The following is a 19,489-nucleotide window of genomic DNA, read 5'->3' as shown; positions in this document are numbered from 1 at the left end:
CATAGTGTGTAAAAGTCGCCAGCGCTCTGTTGACTCAATATCTGCAGAGTTACAAACTTCCTCAGGCATTAATCCCACCACAAAAGCTGTGCACCAGGAGCTTCCTGGAATGGGCTTCCATGGCCAAGCAGCTGCATACAAGCCTCACATCACCAAGAGCAATGCCAAGCGTCAGATGGAGTGGTGAAAAGCATGTCGCCACTAGACTTTGGAGCCGTGGAAATATGTTTTGTGGAGCGATGAATCATGCTTCTCTAACCTGGCAGTGTGATGAACAGGTTTGAGTTTCGGTGGATGCTAGGAGAATGTTACCTGCCTGACTGCATTGTGCCAACAATGTTTGGTAGAGGAGGGATAATGGTGTGGGGTTGTTTTTCAGGGGTTGGGCTCGGCCCCTTAGGCCCAGGGAAGGGAACTCTTAATGCTTTAGCATACAAAGACATTTTAGAATTCTATGCTTCCAACTTTGTGGGAACAGTTTAGGGAAGGAAGGGCCTTTTCTGATCCAGCATGACTGTGCCCCAGTGCATTAAGCAGGATCCATAAAGATGTGGTTGGGTGAGTTTGGTGTGGAAGAACTTGACTGGCCCACACAGAGCTCTGACCCCATCCCCATCGAGCTCCTTTGGGATGAACTAGAATGGAGATTGTGAGCAGGCCTTCATGTCCAACATCAGTACTTAACCTCACAAATGTTCTTCTGGATGAATGGGCAAAAACTCCCACAGACACAGTCCATAAACTTGTGGAAAGCCTCCCCAGAATAGTGGCGGCTGTTATAGCTGCAAAGGGGGGACCAGCTCCATATCGATGACTCTGGATTTGGAATGGAATGTCATGAAAGTTTCTGTAGTAATGGCCAGGTGTCCCAATACTTTTGTCCATAAAGTGTAGTATATGTTTTTTATGTTTGTTTGTGTCATTTTGTGTTTGTTGCTCTTGTGTGTGTAACTATGTTCTGTGTGTGATTCTCCTGTTTGTGTCACGATGTGTATTTGTTGTGTCATTATGTGTCTGTGTGGGTTTCCTTTGTTTGTTTGTGTCACTCTGTGCCTCTGTGTGTTTCTCCCATTTGTTTGTGTCTCTGCATTCTGCATGTTTATTTTGTTTGTGTCACTCTGTGTCTCTGTATTTTTTATTTTTGTTTTTATTGTGTTTGTGTTTTTGTCTTTTTGTTTGTGTCACTGTGGGATCACAGTGCAGTTAAGTCAAAAAGCTTCAGTTTTTTGGTTTAAGCATATTGTCCCATCAATATCAGTGTGGGGTTTAAGTGCATGTAGGCTAGATACATGCTTTGGGTGGAGAAACAGCAAAATATGGGTGTGTTACATGTCAATGACCCTCAAGCGCATTCTGCTACTACCGTAAATGTATTTAAGTGCATTTTTCAGTACGTGCTCTACCTGACCAAACACAATATTGCAGTTTTCAGAAAGTCGAACAACGAAATGAACAAATGTTACAATAATCCAAAACGCATCTGAATAATATTTGCAATTACATAACCATCATGTAATGCAGTTGTGTGTGTGTGTGTGTGTGTGTGTAGGTATATATGTATATAAATTTGTGAGTTGTTGCGAATGATAAGGGAAAAACTCAAAGTTTATGGATTCGTTCTTAAACACAATATGGGTCATTCTGTTGTTCATAACAAATAACTTTTCTCAAATTTTTCCTATTAGTTTCATGACAGACTCATATTATTGTCTTAAATGTCAAACGTACTTCTGTTATAGTTAATCAGTTGTGGAGAAAAGGAACTGACAATACAAAACCTTACAAGAAATTAGCATACATTTTTTAATAATATTGTGGGTCTGTTGTGGGTACAGTTGAAATATTTTAAAACATTTTAATCTGTTTTGTGTTATTTGATTGTGTCACTGTGCGTCTGTGTGTTTCTCTTTTTGTTTGTGTCACTGTGTCTGTGTGTTTCTCTTTCTGTTTGTCTCACTGTGCGTCTGTGTGTTTCTCTTTTTGTTTGTGTCACTGTGCGTCTGTGTGTTTCTCTTTTTGTTTGTGTCACTGTGCGTCTGTGTGTTTCTCTTTTTGTTTGTGTCACTGTGTCTGTGTGTTTCTCTTTTTGTTTGTGTCACTGTGTCTGTGTGTTTCTCTTTCTGTTTGTGTCACTGTGCGTCTGTGTGTTTCTCTTTTTGTTTGTGTCACTGTGCGTCTGTGTGTTTCTCTTTCTGTTTGTCTCACTGTGCGTCTGTGTGTTTCTCTTTTTGTTTGTGTCACTGTGCGTCTGTGTGTTTCTCTTTTTGTTTGTGTCACTATGCGTCTGTGTGTTTCTCTTTCTGTTTGTGTCACTGTGCGTCTGTGTGTTTCTCTTTTTGTTTGTGTCACTGTGTCTGTGTGTTTCTCTTTTTGTTTGTGTCACTGTGTCTGTGTGTTTTTCTTTTTGTTTGTGTCACTGTGCATCTGTGTGTTTCTCTTTCTGTTTGTGTCACTGTGCGTCTGTGTGTTTCTCTTTCTGTTTGTGTCACTGTGCGTCTGTGTGTTTCTCTTTTTGTTTGTGTCACTGTGTCTGTGTGTTTTTCTTTTTGTTTGTGTCACCGTGCATCTGTGTGTTTCTCTTTTTGTTTGTGTCACTGTGCGTCTGTGTGTTTCTCTTTTTGTTTGTGTCACTGTGTCTGTGTGTTTCTCTTTCTGTTTGTGTCACTGTGCGTCTGTGTGTTTCTCTTTTTGTTTGTGTCACTGTGTCTGTGTGTTTCTCTTTTTGTTTGTGTCACTGTGTCTGTGTGTTTCTCTTTTTGTTTGTGTCACTGTGTCTGTGTGTTTCTCTTTCTGATTGTGTCACTGTGCGTCTGTGTGTTTCTCTTTCTGTTTGTGTCACTGTGCATCTGTGTGTTTCTCTTTTTGTTTGTGTCACTGTGTCTGTGTGTTTCTCTTTTTGTTTGTGTCACTGTGCGTCTGTGTGTTTCTCTTTTTGTTTGTGTCACTGTGCGTCTGTGTGTTTCTCTTTTTGTTTGTGTCACTGTGTCTGTGTGTTTCTCTTTGTGTTTGTGTCACTGTGCGTCTGTGTGTTTCTCTTTTTGTTTGTGTCACTGTGTCTGTGTGTTTCTCTTTGTGTTTGTGTCACTGTGCGTCTGTGTGTTTCTCTTTTTGTTTGTGTCACTGTGTCTGTGTTTCTCTTTTTGTTTGTGTCACTGTGTCTGTGTGTTTCTCTTTTTGTTTGTGTCAATGTGCGTCTGTGTGTTTCTCTTTTTGTTTGTGTCACTGTGCGTCTGTGTGTTTCTCTTTCTGTTTGTGTCACTGTGCGTCTGTGTGTTTCTCTTTTTGTTTGTGTCACTGTGCGTCTGTGTGTTTCTCTTTTTGTTTGTGTCACTGTGCATCTGTGTGTTTCTCTTTCTGTTTGTCTCATTGTGCGTCTGTGTGTTTCTCTTTTTGTTTGTGTCACTGTGTGTCTGCACTCCTCTCTTCCAGAACGGCATCACTCCTCTACATATTGCCGCCAGGAGAGGAAACGTGATAATGGTCCGTCTGCTCCTGGACAGGGGGGCCCAAATAGACGCCAGGACTAAGGTTCTCTTACTTGAGATCAGTATGGACTGGTACTGACCCTAAGGCACTGATACAAAGACACTGACACCAATAGTGATGCTGCCTCTTTCTCCTCAGGATGAACTGACTCCCTTACACTGTGCAGCCAGGAATGGGCATGTTCGGGTCATTGAGCTTCTACTGGACCAGGGAGCACCGATTCAAGCCAAGACCAAGGTCAGAATGACCTTCTAGAAGGCCAGTCTCATTTTGTTGGTGTGTTACAGTATCAATGCCCTTCTGTAGTCACTGTGTTAAAACTGATTCTCCCCCCACACTGCAGAACGGCCTGTCCCCCATCCACATGGCTGCGCAGGGGGACCACATGGACTGTGTGCGGCAACTGCTTCAGTATAATGCTGAGATTGACGACATCACGCTGGACCACCTGACCCCACTCCACGTGGCTGCACACTGTGGTCACCACCGCATGGCCAAGGTCCTGCTGGACAAGGGGGCCAAGGCCAATGCTCGCGCGCTGGTCAGTCACAACGCAACACTGCATGGTTACAGGCGGTGCCTTGGCCGTCTAAATGACACTCAGTACAGATAAACTATCACCTGTGTCGTTGTTGTGGTGACTTCGTTAGTCAGTCTCTAGCAGTCATTCAATAGGACAGTGTCATATATAGGACCTGTATAGCCTGTGCTCAGCTATTCTCATTGTTATAGTGGTTTAATAGAGCGTGGAGACCCGCACAGACTGTGCTCAGCTATTCTCATTGTTATAGTGGTTTAATAGAGCGTGGAGACCCGCACAGACTGTGCTCTGCTATTCTCATTGTTATAGTGGTTTAATAGAGCGTGGAGACCCGCACAGACTGTGCTCTGCTATTCTCATTGTTATAGTGGTTTAATAAAGCGTGGAGACCCGCACAGACTGTGCTCAGCTATTCTCATTGTTATAGTGGTTTAATAGAGCGTGGAGACCCACACAGACTGTGCTCTGCTATTCTCATAAACACTAACCCCTATCCTTGCTCTGTGTGATATACTCTTTACTGTCCTGTGTGATACACACTGTGTGACACGCCCCTTCTTCCGTACACACAGAATGGCTTCACTCCACTCCACATAGCCTGTAAGAAGAGCCACATCCGCTTTATGGACCTGCTGCTGAAGCACTCAGCCTCCCTGGAGGCGGTCACTGAGGTAACACACCCCCTTGTCTTACTGTATGAATCAGACAGACAGATCATAGACGGAGCTCATGCCATACACAGATCATGCAGCCAGAACACCCACACATGCTGTGCAGACCACACATGGAGATGAATGAAGCAAAATCAGACTAAATGCATTCATAACATTTACATTATACACAGTATTACATTATACACAGTGACAAAGAAACGCCAAGGATCCCTTTACCGACCCTTACAATAGTGCTCTGACTTTCCCGCCTTTCCTGCCTCACTCTCCATATGCCCCACTTACGCTGCATTTGTTCTCCCATCACCTTTCCTTTACTCCTCACTCCTGTTTCTGTCTTTCCTTTACATCATCCTTATATTGTCTTTACCCTGCCTCTGCCCTGTCTTTGCCCCGCCTCTGCCCTGTCTTTATCCTGCCTCTGCCCTGTCTTTACCCTGCCTCTGCCCTGTCTTTGCCCCGCCTCTGCCCTGTCTTTATCCTGCCTCTGCCCTGTCTTTACCCTGCCTCTGCCCTGTCTTTGCCCCACCTCTGCCCTGTCTTTACCCTGCCTCTGCCCTGTCTTTGCCCCGCCTCTGCCCTGTCTTTACCCTGCCTCTGCCCTGTCTTTGTTCCGCCTCTGCCCTGTCCTTATCCCGCCTCTGCCCTGTCTTTGCCCTGCCTCTGCCCTGTCTTTGCCCCGCCTCTGCCCTGTCTTTGCCCCGCCTGTACCCTTTCCATACCTTGCTCAAATTCTGCCCTGTCCATATCTTTTGTCTTTGATCCAGTCTGGGTTGACCCCATTACACGTGGCTGCCTTCATGGGACACCTGAACATCGTGAAGAACCTTCTGCAGAGGGGTGCATCCCCCAATGCCTCCAACGTGGTGAGACTCATTTTCCTTTTCCTGTGCAGTCCTCCTGTTACTGTCCAGTGCCATACTCATTCATCTGCTCCTCATTCATCTGCTCCCCACTCTACAGCTCCTCATTCTCTGCTCCTTACTCTCCAGCTTCAAATTTTCTACTCTTCACTATCCACCTCCTCATTTTCTGCTCTTTATTTTTCAGCTTTTTATGATTCCTAGCCTCTTTGAAATGCTCCTCACTTGGGATGCACCGATCCGATACTGATATTGGATCTTGGTCCAATACTGACTCAGATTTCTGGATCGGGTATCGGTGACAGTGGGACTGATAGATGGGACCGATCTATTCAAGTAAACTCTTATGTCCACGTACTGCTTCCTGTGTCAGCAGTGCGCCAGTAAACCAATTGGTTTTGCTTGAAGGAGAGCTACATGTAACAAACCCTGGAGGGAGTCAGCAGTTCGGAGGTATTTTACTCTCGCAGTTCTACGGCTCTGTTCAATTATTGCAAAGCCAGTGTTTCAAGGGGTGACGGTAGCACTGGAAATTTTAACACAACCAATTTAATCGAGCACCTCCAGAAGCATGGAGATGTTTTTCCGAGACTGCTGTACCTGAACTCTACAAAGAAGTTTGTGGATGTTTATCAGAAGAGTTAAGAGATTCACCAGAGATGAGCTTCTCCTCAGACTCGGTCACTTCCAAGCCTGATAATGTGCAGGTTACCAAGTTACTTGTTTAGACTAATTGCGTGAATTATTTAATTTAATCAAGTTTGTTTGCAGTGGTTTGCGACTTAATTAACAGTTATATTGTTTTATGTTGGAATTTTAATTCCTGAGCAATTTGTTGCTGAACTAAATGGCTTATACTTCAGTTGTAATTCCTGTTAATTTTAAAGATTTTTTTTTACCAAGCTGCTGGTGCATGATCATTTATTTTAACATTAAATAATGATTCAGTAAACTTATCTATTTAATTTGTTTTACAGAGTTAGGAAAGCAATGTGAAAGTCAAGCGTGATGTTTACTTACACATGAAGGGATGAACCCTGTCGGCTTCCCACAGTGAGCCATACAGCGTATTGATTAAATACTGGTATTGGATTGGTGCTTGGTGTCGGCTTATACCCAATGCCCAGCTATCGGTATCGGAACTGAAAAGGTCAGATCGATGCATCCCTACTCTTCACCCCATATCACCTTATCATTCTGCTGTTTCGTTCATCTGTATTATTCTTATCTGTTCCTCAAAATCGCCATTATCCTGGAAAGCAGGCTTCTTACACTCTTTCGCACCTCTGCATGTGTCTCTGCTCTGTATATTTATTAAGATGACTGTATGAATATTCTCTGCTGTTGTTTACTTCAGTGATTAATCTGCACTGGAGGTGTCCAGTGCCACTGTGTGTGCTGCCTGCATTTGAGACTCTTCATTTGTGCCCCAGCTGAATCATTAAAAACATTGTTTACAAAAAACACTCACTAAATGAACTGCTGTTTGGAAAATGCAGTAGGTTAGAAAACCTGCCAATGGAATTTACCGTACAAGCAATACAAATGAATGGGACGTGACACAGTAGTGACATCGCAAAACGTGGTGGCCTAAGTCTAGACTGTTATGCACAATCATGGATGGTGTGACAGAACATTATGGGATGGATGAAGTGCCAGGCCATTACTATATAGCTAGTTGTATGTAATAAGTACTGGGTCATCAAATATGTAGTTCTTTGTATAGAGACATATAAAGATTTGATTCTCTTTCTGTTGATGGATGAGTAGTGGGTCACTATTGTGAGTATTGCAATATGTCCTCTCCCACCTCTACCTGTGATTGCGGGGGGGCAGAAAGTGGAGACACCCTTGCATATGGCTGCGCGGGCAGGACATTGTGAGGTGGCCCAGTTCCTGCTGCAGAACATGGCACAGGTGGATGCGAAGGCCAAGGTACAGCTGCATGGTTTCTACTGCAGTCCAACAGCATGATGAATAGAACAGAACATGATCTGTCTGACATTACAGCTACATGGAGTCCCGTAACGGGCAGGGAGACTGACTGACTGACTGACAGGCAGACAGGTAGACAAATAGAGAGAGAGACTGACAGAGAGGCAGACTGACCCCATGTGGAAAATTCTGGCTAAAATGCTGCCTTAAGGTTCCTGCTGCTGAACACCTGCATGGTTTATGTCAGACTGATTCACCACTGACTCTGTTCTCGTACATTTTTCTTTTTGTCCTTCTGTTCTCTGCCCTTCCTTATCTTTTCCCCGTTTTTGACCATTTCATTCATCTTTTTCTTCATATTCTCCCTTTGCTCCTCCGCCGTATCTCTCCCACTTGGCCCCAGGATGACCAGACACCCCTGCACTGTGCTGCACGGATGGGACACAAGGAGCTGGTGCGGCTTCTGCTGGAGCACGAGGCCGACCTCAACGCTGTGACCACATCAGGCCACACACCCCTGCACATCGCTGCCCGCGAGGGTCACTCCCCCACCGCCCGCATCCTACTCGATGGGGACGCCCAGCAGACCAGGATGACCAAAGTAGGGCTGCTCTTTTCCACCCTCCCTTCACACTTCACGCCAGCCATTTTTTCTAGCACGTTACATTTATCCATATAGATGAAACGTTGAGGAGAATGATGTCTGAGGAAGACGGACCTGAATAGTTAAACCAATGATGCTTCATTCTTTCCAACTCATTTTCAATTTTTCCTTAGATCAGTTTGCAAATTGCTTCCTCTTCTGTGTCCTCTTGGTGTTCTCTTCTTCATATGTCCTGTCTGAGGACACAGTGGTTCATCTTAGACATTGACATCTCTGTGCTGTATGAGGACACATTGGTTCATTGTACACATTGACATCTCTGTGCTGTATGAGGACACATTGGTTCATTGTACACATGGACATCTCTGTGCTGTATGAGGACACATTGGTTCATTGTACACATTGACATCTCTGTGCTGTATGAGGACACATTGGTTCATTGTACACATTCACATCTCTGTGCTGTATGAGGACACATTGGTTCATTGTACACATTGACATCTCTGTGCTGTATGAGGACACATTGGTTCATTGTACACATGGACATCTCTGTGCTGTATGAGGACACATTGGTTCATTGTACACATTGACATCTCTGTGCTGTATGAGGACACATTGGTTCATTGTACACATTGACATCTCTGTGCTGTATGAGGACACATTGGTTCATTGTACACATTCACATCTCTGTGCTGTATGAGGACACATTGGTTCATTGTACACATTGACATCTCTGTGCTGTATGAGGACACATTGGTTCATTGTACACATTGACATCTCTGTGCTGTATGAGGACACATTGGTTCATTGTACACATTCACATCTCTGTGCTGTATGAGGACACATTGGTTCATTGTACACAGTCACATCTTTGTCTTTCTACAGAAAGGCTTCACTCCCCTTCATGTGGCATGTAAATATGGCAAACTGGATGTGGCAGAGCTTCTGCTGGAGAGAGGCGCCAATCCCAACACTTCTGGCAAGGTATACTGGGAAACATAGCTGATGGCAGGCTTTGTGTACTGGGACAGAAAGAGTCGGGGCTCTGAGTGTGCTCTGAGCACTGTGTTTCATCCGCAGAATGGGCTGACACCGCTACACGTGGCTGTGCATCACAACAACCTGGATGTGGTGAAGCTGCTGGTCAGCAAAGGCAGCTCTCCATACAGCACTGCTAGAGTGAGTGGCACTCACACGCATGGGAGACACATGTATACACACAAGATTGTAAATATATCTTTGTGGGGACTCTCCATTCATTTCTATGGGGAAAACTCTAATCCCAATCTGATGACGTTAAGGTTGTCATTGGGATTTATGCTGTTCCCATAGAAAATAATGGAGAGTCCCCACAAAGATATGAATTCATATGTGTGTGTGCGTATGTGTGTGTGTGTTTAAATGTCCCCCAAAATGTAATAAAAATTTTAGGGCTGGATAGTTTTTTTATTGCAGCTACACATTTTTCAAAATTGAAGAAAATTGAAGAAAAAACAATCACCACAAAGTGAAAATAACAGGATTTTATCATATTTGGTCCCCACAATGTATTATGTACATAACACCCACACACACACAAGAACATGCACCTGCGTGCGCACGCTGAGACGTCCTTTCTTCGCCCACAGAATGGCTACACACCCCTGCACATCGCTGCCAAGCAGAACCAACTGGAGGTGGCAGGCACGCTACTGCAGCACGGCGCCCCCCCCAACGCCGAGTCCCTCCAGGGCATCACACCCCTGCACCTGGCTGCACAGGAGGGCCGCATTGACGTGGTGTCCCTGCTCATCTCCAAGCAGGCCAACGTCAACCTGGGAAACAAGGTGGGGCAAGAAGCCGGATGGCACCCTGGGAAAACGCGCTGCACCTTGGGAAAACGCACTGCACCCTGGATAAACGCTCTGCACCCTGGGAAAATGCTCTGCACCCTGGGAAAACGCGCTGCACCCTGGGAAAACGCGCTGCACCCTGGGAAACCGCGCTGCACCCTGGGAAAACACACTGCACCCTGGGAAAACGCGCTGCACCCCGCGATGTGACCATGCTATGACATCACAGTGCTTTCTGTTCCCCTCGAGAGAGGAAGGCCATTTGCATTAGTGTGTATCACTTATGTGTATGATCTATCTCCCCCCAGAATGGACTAACCCCTTTGCACCTAGTGGCCCAGGAAGGTCACATGGGCATAGCAGACATGCTGGTCAAGCAGGGAGCCTCTGTGTTCACACCATCACGGGTAAGACAGGCTGTGTGTTAATGTAGCTACACACTGATCAGTCTGACGTCATTCGGCCAACTCTACCCACTACAAACAGCAACTTAACAGATTAACCTGAGACTAATTTCATCTTATTGCATCAGTATTTGAACATTTTGGGAATGACTGGTATTTGGTTTTTAAGAACTCTTTAAACGTGCCCCTTCCATGACTGCTTATTGAATACAGGTTTGGGGCGAGTCTATGATAATAAAATTGACCGTGCAGCTACTTTGTGTCTCAGATGGGATACACCCCCCTGCATGTGGCTTGTCATTATGGCAACATCAAGATGGTGAAATTTCTCCTACAGCAACAGGCTAATGTGAACAGCAAGACTCGGGTGAGTGAGGTGGTGCCTGTGCTCCCAGAGCCTGAGCTGTACTGACATCATATCTCCTTTCTATAGAGAGAAGTTTTGTTGTCACTTAATTTTTTACTTAAGAACCTTTTTGTTTCCCCTCACTTCCAATCCACTCTCTCTCCCTCTTTTCTGTCCTCCACTCATACGTTTCTTCCCTACTCTGGTTCTCCTGCCTCGTTCTATCTCTTTGTCCTCCTTTCTGTCTCACTCCCCTCCTCTTTATCCACCTCTCTGTTTTTGTCTTCTCTCATTGTCCCTCCTCTTTCAATCTATCTCTCTTTTTGTCCTCCCTTTTCTCTCTCTGTCCTCCACCTTCTCTGTCCTTTTCTCTCTCTTTGTTCCCCCTTTCTCCTTGTCCTCCTTTATGTCCTTGTCCCCACCCTACTCCTTGTCCTCCTCTCTCTCTTTGTCCCCCTTTCTCCTTGTCCTCCTCTCTCTCTTTGTCCCCCTTTCTCCTTGTCCTCCTTTATGTCCTTGTCCCCACCCTACTCCTTGTCCTCCTCTCTCTCTTTGACCCCTTTCTCCTTGTCCTCCTCTCTCTCTTTGTCCCCCTTTCTCCTTGTCCTCCTCTCTCTCTTTGTCCCCCTTTCTCCTTGTCCTCCTTTATGTCCTTGTCCCCACCCTACTCCTTGTCCTCCTCACTCTCTTTGTCCCCCTTTCTCCTTGTCCTCCTCTCTCTCTTTGTCCCCCTTTCTCCTTGTCCTTCTCTCTCTCCTTGTCCCTGTCCTTCTCCCTGTCTTCCTGTCTCTTTTTGTCCCCACTTCTCCTTGTCCTCCACTCTCTCTTTATCCTCCCCTTTCTCTTCTACCCCCTTCCCTCTCCCTGTCCTTTTCTACATTAGGTGGGCTACACACCTCTCCACCAGGCCGCTCAGCAGGGGCACACAGACATCGTCACCCTGCTCCTGAAACATGGAGCAATGCCCGATGAAACCACCGCTGTGGGTCCTCCTCCATTGCCCATCACCAGCTTCCTCCTTTTACCTTTTTTCTGTTGTTCTTTTTGAGGGGGGAGGGAGCTTGATATTCTGCAATGCCCTTCACAGGGATCCTTTTACAGAGATCACATAGTGCCTGTCCGTGAGATGCCCTTTATTTGATTTGCTCGGTGCAAAGACAAAGGGGGACAAAGAGAGAGGGCAGCATTTAACTGATACAATGGTATAGTAGATACAGGCTGTTGTACCCTTAAACATACAAACTGGGCTGTTTTCCCTTATCTTGGCTGCGGTAGAGCCCCTCCCAGTTGTGCTCTCTCTCCTTTTTGTAAAAACACAACTGATAAACAGATGAGTCAAAACACAGTTTTCAGAAGTGGGCTGAGGAAAGTCCTTGTTATATTTTCTACAGTTGGTGTTGTCACTAACCCCGCCCCTGTCTGCCCTTTTGGCTCCACATACCTCTTTACTATTGGCTCCCACGGCTGCTGTGCGTTTTGCATCCTGCGAGGCCTTCGGCTGCCTCCATCCTGTGTTTCCTGCGAGGCCTCAGAGAGCAGCTTCTATCTCATGTGTCCTTGCCCTCTTTCTCTTATCTCTCTTAGAATGGTAGCACCGCCTTGGGAATCGCCAGGCGCTTGGGCTATATCTCCGTCATTGACGTGCTGAAGCTCGTCACCGAGGAGACCGTCGCCGTGGTGAGTAGCCCTTTATGCCCTTACTGTATTATGACCTCACTGTGGTTCTGCAGTCCTTAGCTGAAGCTAGACGGGCAGTTGTCCTGTTTCCCGTGGTTAAACTCTTCTATGACAGGGTATAAAGGTGTCAGTTGGTCTTTGAGGACTGAGGAATAACAAACCTCTGTCACTAGCCAATGACAACTGGTACCTAATATTATCTCCAAATTATCTCCAAATCCAGTCACAAGAAGAAAAGACCAACTCAAATACATGATCAGTTGGCTGGAAACTGCGTGCAGAAATGGTTCTTAATAATGAAAGATTAACAATCTCTAAGGACAGACACGAAGACATTGGGGCACCTTATGTCCCCAGGGTCTTAGGTTCCCTGTATTAGGGCTCATCCCTCATTCCTGCGTTCCGTCTATAAAATAGGGCCCTCGTTCATGGAGTCCATTGATGTGTTCCCTTTAGATATTTAGGAAATTAAGGGATAAAATATAAACTGAAATTAAATTTCCATTCCATTCCATTCTTTGAAAGCACAGGTATAGATCCAAAGGTCCATCAAGATACATTAGAGTAGCAGTCAGACAGGCTTAAAATGCATTCCGGTCACACTCAGGGCTTCAGTAAACAGTGCTAAAGAAGAGCTTCCTGGGGGGAGGGGGGTTGTCCTACCACACAGTGGCTGCAAAACAGACAAGGTGGCATTTACTGTCTGTCAACACCTATGTCTCTCATACCCAGCTATCAGTACTGTGTACGATTCCTTACATTGTCTTACACATTTGAATGTCTGTACTGCACACGTCTGTCCCATGTACTGTGTTTTCACTACTGCGCACCTGAAACTGGACTGTCAGTACTGCACATCCCTGTCTTTTCTACTGTGGGTCTATCCTAGGCTGTCAGTACTGCACATCCCTGTCTTTCCTACTGTAGGTCTATCCTAGGCTGTCAGTACTGCACATCCCTGTCTTTCCTACTGTGGGTCTATCCTAGGCTGTCAGTACTGCACATCCCTGTCTTTCCTGCTGTGGGTCTATCCTAGGCTGTCAGTACTGCACATCCCTGTCTTTCCTACAGTGGGTATATCCTAGGCTGTCAGTGCTGCACGTCCCTGTACGTTACACTGCAGGAACATACAAGGCCGTCAGTATTGCACATCTGTCCACCAAACTGGGCTGTCAGTACTGCAGACCTCTATCCCTCAGACTGGGCATTAGTCTCTTCATCTCCGAGGAGGACGGAGGTGCTGCCAGTGGATACTCATCTACTGTCCCTCTTTCTTGCTCATTCTCTCAGATTCCTACAGAGAAGCACAGAATGAGTTTCCCAGAGACAGTAGATGAGATCTTGGATGTGTCAGAGGATGAAGGTAGGGGGTCTTGACTGCCTTCGCACACACCCACTCTGAGTGCGACGGCTCCACATCCTTATGTGTCCATTTGATCGGGCTGCACCCTGTCTCCTGTCTGTCACTGCTGTGTATGTTTGGTAGCTGGATCCAGGAACAGGGGGAATTCTCTACCTCACTAACTACCACTCGAAATACCAGTCGGCTTCTCTCTCAACCCCTCAATCTGCTCTGATAATAACTCCAGTGTCACTAGCCTACTGCCTTACAACCCCGCCCTTGCCAGTTACCCTCTCAGGAACTGCCTGTGTTTGCTCTGTACAGGTGATGAACTTCCTTGTCTGGAAGGAGCTCGGTGCTTGAAGCTGGATGACCTCAAAGACCAGGATGAAGACTTCCTCTCACCAAAGAAGTCCCTCAGGGACTTTGAGAGTGGGCAGGGGACAACGTAAGAGTGACAAACACATGACAGAGAGGTCTCTTTCTCTCACACACACATGCACACTCACCCTACATGTTTGTATTCAGATCTTTGTGGAAATTGTCCATTTGTTTCTATGGGCAAAACCCTAATCCCATCACTGACAACCTTAACCCCCACCCAGCCCTAACCTTTTTATAAAATTGAGTTTTTCTTTGTGGGGATTGAAAAAATGGTTCCCACAACAGGTTTATAATCACAGGTTTTTAATCAAAATTTGGGGAAATCTAGTCCCCACAATATCATAATTACAAAAACTCACTCACAGACACATAGACACACTGTACAACTATAATCTCAAAATCCGAAGAAATGTCAGAAACAAACGGTTGAATTTGGGTACTGTTTTGGGTTAGGGTTAGACTTTTTCAAGATTAGATAGCTATTTCTTGGGGAACATCTATTTTTATCTGTTTTCAAGTCTTTTAAGTATGATTTTCTAACAAAATATGTTCCAATAAAAAATCCTTTCTACTCTCACCTGTACTCATACACAGTTAAGATGTATACACATTATGAATTTCATACTTGATGTATTTTTGATAGGTGCCTAATGATGCATGGTTGTTTCTGTGGGCAAGGGGGTAGTTCTTTTTTGTCCTTGCTCATGACAGGCCATACTCTCCAGCTATACCCAGAATTCCCTGCGTGTCCCCAGAGACTGTCATGCTGGATCAGGTAATGTCCTTTTAAAGCTGACTTCAAAACGAGTGTGATCTTTTCTGTGACCTCCATGATGTGCTCACTGCACAATCTGCAGAAACTGTCTCTGGCTTTTTTCCAGAAAACTAGTTTAGTTCTTTGTAGTCATTATTTGGCTCTGGTTACCTGCAGGGGGCGCTGGTACTCAGTTACCAGACTATCACAGCTTAGAGGTCATGCTGTTCACTTCGCAGAGGATCACACCATCTTCAGCAGGGCCTCACTGTCAGTCGCGTATATTCATAAACTGAATGTCTTATGTTTTATTTTGTGAAGTTTCAGAGCTGCACATTATGAAGTTGCGTCGTCGTTCACACTGAATGCTGATATTATGAGTGTCTCCCACAGCACATCCCTGCTCCTCTGCCCAAGGAGTATGATGACGACTCCCTGATCCCCAGCAGCCCGGCCACAGAGACCTCCGATAACGTCAGCCCCGTGGCCAGCCCCGTTCACACCGGGTCAGAACCAATGGGGCTGGGCTCCTCATGTGCTCATTAGGGACAGTGCTCTGAGGTGCACTGATGAACTCGCATAGAGACAGTGCCCCTAAACTCTAGAGTCTTTTGCTTCCTTGGCCCCAGCATTAAATTATTAGATGGATGGAAGGACGGAAGGAGGGACGGATGGATGGAAGGATGGAGGGATGAAAGACTAGATTAAAAATCAGTATGAATTACAAATCTGTGCAAAATACGCAGATGGGATGATAGGTGAAGGAGAAGTGTCACAGTATATGGAAGGTGTCAGTGTGTCCGTGCCGGGTTCGAGACTGACCGTGCCTGTGTGCTGACCGGCAGCTTCCTCGTCAGCTTCATGGTGGACGCCCGGGGGGGCTCCATGCGCGGCAGCCGGCACAATGGGCTGCGCGTGATCATCCCACCACGCACATGCGCTGCCCCCACGCGCATCACCTGCCGCCTGGTCAAGCCCCAGAAGTTGAAAACACCGCCCCCGCTGGTGGAAGGGGAAGGGTTGGCCAGTCGCATTATCTCCCTGGGCCCGTCCAGCATGCAGTTCCTGGGGTGAGGTTGTGTGTGTGTGTGTGTGTGTGTGTGTGTGTGTGTGTGTGTGTGTGTGTGTGTGCATGTCTCATGTGTTTGCTCCTCCCGCCTGCCAATTCAGGCCTGTGATCGTGGAAATCCCTCACTTCGCGTCTTTGGGCCGTGGCGACCGGGAGCTCGTCATCCTGCGCAGCGAGAACGGTTCTGTCTGGAAGGAACACCGCAATCGCTATGGAGATGATGTGCTAGAAACCATCCTAAACGGCATGGATGAAGGTGAGGAGTAGCCAGCAACAGTTGCAGTTGGTGGGGGGGCAGTGATCGCACACGGGCGAAGTTCACACGTCTGTGGTTCTTCCGCCAGACCTGGAGAGCCAAGAGGAACTGGAGAAGAAGCGAATCCGCCGGATCATCTCCACCGACTTCCCTCTTTACTTTGCTGTGGTGTCACGTGTGCAGCAGGAGAGCGACCTCATTGGACCAGAGGGAGGTCAGCTGACAAGCAAGCTGATGCCAATGGTCCAGGCCACATTCCCAGATTCTGCTGTTACCAAGAAAGTCCGTCTGGGGCTGCAGGTGAGAAGCGAGGATGAGGAAGGTGAAATGGAAAAGTGTTTACCTCCCCCCCCTTACATGTGAGGTGACAGAGCTGTGTCTGCCTGTCTGTGTGTTTCCCCTTGCGATTCGATCCTGTGGAGCCGTCCTGGATAACAGTAATGGTTCCATTTTAACAGTAACATGAGTCCAGTTCATGAAGATGCTGTCTGCCACTTTGAACAATATTTCTTTCATTGTCTGTGTTTTTTACTGTATTATTTTTCTTTCCTTAGGAGAACAATGTCTAACACTGGATGGCACTGCATGTGGGGAAATGTTTCACATTGTAACAACAATTTAAAACATTTAAAACAATTTAGATGTTCATTAAAAACACTTAAAAACTTCATATGACTCATGGATCTGTGTGTCTGTGGCATGTTTCATTCTGCGAGTGAATGTGTTTCCGTGTTTGAACGTGTGTGTGTTTTTAAATCTCTGTGCGATTGACCATGACTGTATATATTTGCTTGATTCTATGTATGTTCTCCCATGTCTGTGTGTGTGTCTGTGTGTGTTTGATAATGTCTTGATGTGCATGTGCTTAACCATGTCTGGGTATGTGTGTTTGTAATAAACCACATCTCTGTGTGTGATTGACCTGTGTTTGTTTGACTGTGTGTGTGTGATTTTCAACTAATCTGGCTGTATGTGTGTGTTTGACTCTGTGTTGTTTGATCATGTCTGGATGTGAGGATTATGTTTATATTACATTGCGGGGACCAAATGTTCCCCACAATGTGATAAAATCCTGTTATTTTGACATTTTCAGGTCCCCAGAAAGATTTGTGAATGAAGTAAAAAAACTAAAACATCTCGTATTTAGTTTGGTTACTTATGGTTAAGGTCAGGGCTGAGTGGAGGTTAAGGTCGTCATGTTATAATGAGAGTTTTCCCCATAGAAACGAATGGAGAGTCCCCAAGTCCCCAAGATATAATTAAGATATAATTATTTTTGTGTGTTATAATATATAATTACATGTGTTTGTGTTTTGCTCTGTGTGTGCTTGACCATGTCTGATTGTGTGTGTGTTTGAATCTGCGTGACCATGTCTAGTGTGGGTGTGTGTGTATGTGTGTGGTCCAGGTATACATTACATTGTGGGGACCAAATGTCCAAAAAGTCCCCCAAATTTGCTGGATCACCATTTTTCAGTCCCCACAAAAGTACATTCAATTTTATAAAAATCTATGACTGTAATAAAATAAAATGGGTTGGGGTTAAGGTTTTCATTATTGGGATTAGGGTTTTTCCCATAGAAAGAAATGGACGGCCCCCAAAAAGATATGAGTACAGCTGTGTGTGTGTTTGACTATATCTGGATGTGTGTGTGTGTGTGTGTGTGTGTGTTTGACTATATCTGGATGTGTGTGTGTGTGTGTGTTTGACTATATCTGGATGTGTGTGTTTGATCATATCTGGATGTGTGTGTGTGTGTGTTTGATCATATCTGGATGTGTGTGTATGTGTGTTTGATCATGTCTGGATGTGTGTGTGTGTTTTATCATGCCTGGATGTGTGTGTGTGTTTGATCATGTCTGGATGTGTGTGTGTTTGATCATGTCTGGATGTGTGTGTGTGTGTGTGTGTTTGATCATGTCTGGATGTGTGTGTGTGTGTGTGTTTGATCATGTCTGGATGTGTGTGTTTCACAGCCCTCACTGTTCTCTCCAGGCTCAGCCAGTCCCAGATGAGCTGGTCACCAAACTGCTGGGTAACCAAGCCACCTTCAGCCCTGTCGTGACAGTGGAGCCACGCAGACGTAAATTTCACCGTCCCATCGCCCTTCGCATCCCACTGCCCCCCTCCTGGCGGGAGAGTCCACGTGACATGGGGGAGGGGGACACCAACAGCCTGCGTCTGCTCTGCAGTGTCATTGGTACGGAGGGATGTGCCAAAAGACCCCTTAGCCACAGGGGGGTTAGCATCACAGCGCTACTGAGTCATGCTCACCTCCTTGCCCATAGGTGGTACGTCCTCAGCGCAGTGGGAGGACATCACCGGCACCACCAAGCTGATGTGCTGCGGTAACTGTGCCAACTTCACCACCAACGTTTCTGCACGGTTAGTGACACATTGCCATGCACAGAGCTCATACCTGCGGGTACCTGCAGGTTCAGTGGCTGTGCGATGGGACGACAAAGCTACTGCCACCTGCCCATGGAAATGGCACCACACAATCCACATAGACTACCACACATGGACTCTCACACGCAGACTGACACGCAGACTGACATAAAGACTGCAATACTAGGACTGAGACCTCACAGACTGACTCTCAGACTGTGACACACAGATTCACACACACTCATATACACGCTCCCCTGTGCATGACCCCTGACCCCAGGTTCTGGCTGGCAGACTGCCCCCGCACCGCGGAGGTCGTGTCCTTTGGCAACCTGCTGTACCGTGAGCTGACGGCGGTTCCCTACATGGCTAAGTTTGTGGTGTTCGCCAAGATGAATGAGGCACGGGAGGGTCGTTTGCGGTGCTACTGTCTGACAGACGACAAGATGGACAAAACCCTGGAGCAGCACGAGAACTTCACCGAGGTGGCGCGCAGTCGTGACGTCGAGGTCAGTTGGGGGTGCTGACATTGAATTAACTGCGCATACAGCCATTTACCAAGTGTGTTATTGATACAGCTACTGTATTTATTAAATTAATGATCTGCCTTAACTGTGGTTTTCAAACAATTTGCATTTGGGATGTGTAAGCTTATCGGTAACGCTTTACATTAGCTGCATCTTCATAATGCATTGATTGAATATTCAGAGGACCTTCATAATGCATTTATAAGGCATTCATAAAACATTCATAAGCAGCATGCTAGTACACCATAACATCTTTAAGCATTACTTTCATAATGCTTAAAATGAGCAAGAGGACAGCTGTAATTTATATTATAATAACAAATATTGCAATTGTATAATTATATGATTGTTATCAATGTATGCTTTAGGACATGTTAAGGTATACTTAAATCCTGCTTATGAATGTTTT

At 45.9% G+C, this 19,489-nt stretch overlaps 1 protein-coding gene across 5 annotated transcripts in view; it reads left to right on the top strand.

Annotated features, from left to right (window-relative positions):
• The window catches only part of LOC125746173 (ankyrin-1-like), a 73,650-nt gene that overhangs the window by 32,954 nt on the left and 21,207 nt on the right, over positions 1-19,489 (top strand). For 4 of the 5 annotated variants that reach the window (XM_049019867.1, XM_049019861.1, XM_049019862.1 and 1 more), the window contains 24 exons: positions 3,430-3,528; positions 3,625-3,723; positions 3,830-4,027; positions 4,600-4,698; positions 5,466-5,564; positions 7,398-7,496; positions 7,900-8,097; positions 8,986-9,084; positions 9,181-9,279; positions 9,729-9,926; positions 10,241-10,339; positions 10,605-10,703; positions 11,566-11,664; positions 12,267-12,359; positions 13,650-13,722; positions 14,026-14,149; positions 14,797-14,860; positions 15,233-15,345; positions 15,685-15,909; positions 16,010-16,164; positions 16,253-16,464; positions 18,161-18,365; positions 18,454-18,550; positions 18,834-19,062. In XM_049019867.1, coding sequence (XP_048875824.1) covers positions 3,430-3,528; positions 3,625-3,723; positions 3,830-4,027; positions 4,600-4,698; positions 5,466-5,564; positions 7,398-7,496; positions 7,900-8,097; positions 8,986-9,084; positions 9,181-9,279; positions 9,729-9,926; positions 10,241-10,339; positions 10,605-10,703; positions 11,566-11,664; positions 12,267-12,359; positions 13,650-13,722; positions 14,026-14,149; positions 14,797-14,860; positions 15,233-15,345; positions 15,685-15,909; positions 16,010-16,164; positions 16,253-16,464; positions 18,161-18,365; positions 18,454-18,550; positions 18,834-19,062 — 3,174 coding nt within the window. The remainder of the gene's footprint in view (positions 1-3,429; positions 3,529-3,624; positions 3,724-3,829; positions 4,028-4,599; positions 4,699-5,465; positions 5,565-7,397; positions 7,497-7,899; positions 8,098-8,985; positions 9,085-9,180; positions 9,280-9,728; positions 9,927-10,240; positions 10,340-10,604; positions 10,704-11,565; positions 11,665-12,266; positions 12,360-13,649; positions 13,723-14,025; positions 14,150-14,796; positions 14,861-15,232; positions 15,346-15,684; positions 15,910-16,009; positions 16,165-16,252; positions 16,465-18,160; positions 18,366-18,453; positions 18,551-18,833; positions 19,063-19,489) is intronic. The other variant, XM_049019865.1, reaches the window with a different exon arrangement.

This window comes from Brienomyrus brachyistius, chromosome 7 (genome assembly GCF_023856365.1).
Source record: "Brienomyrus brachyistius isolate T26 chromosome 7, BBRACH_0.4, whole genome shotgun sequence".
NCBI classification, from domain to species: Eukaryota; Metazoa; Chordata; class Actinopteri; order Osteoglossiformes; family Mormyridae; genus Brienomyrus; species Brienomyrus brachyistius.
This window is presented reverse-complemented; position numbering and strand designations above follow the sequence as displayed.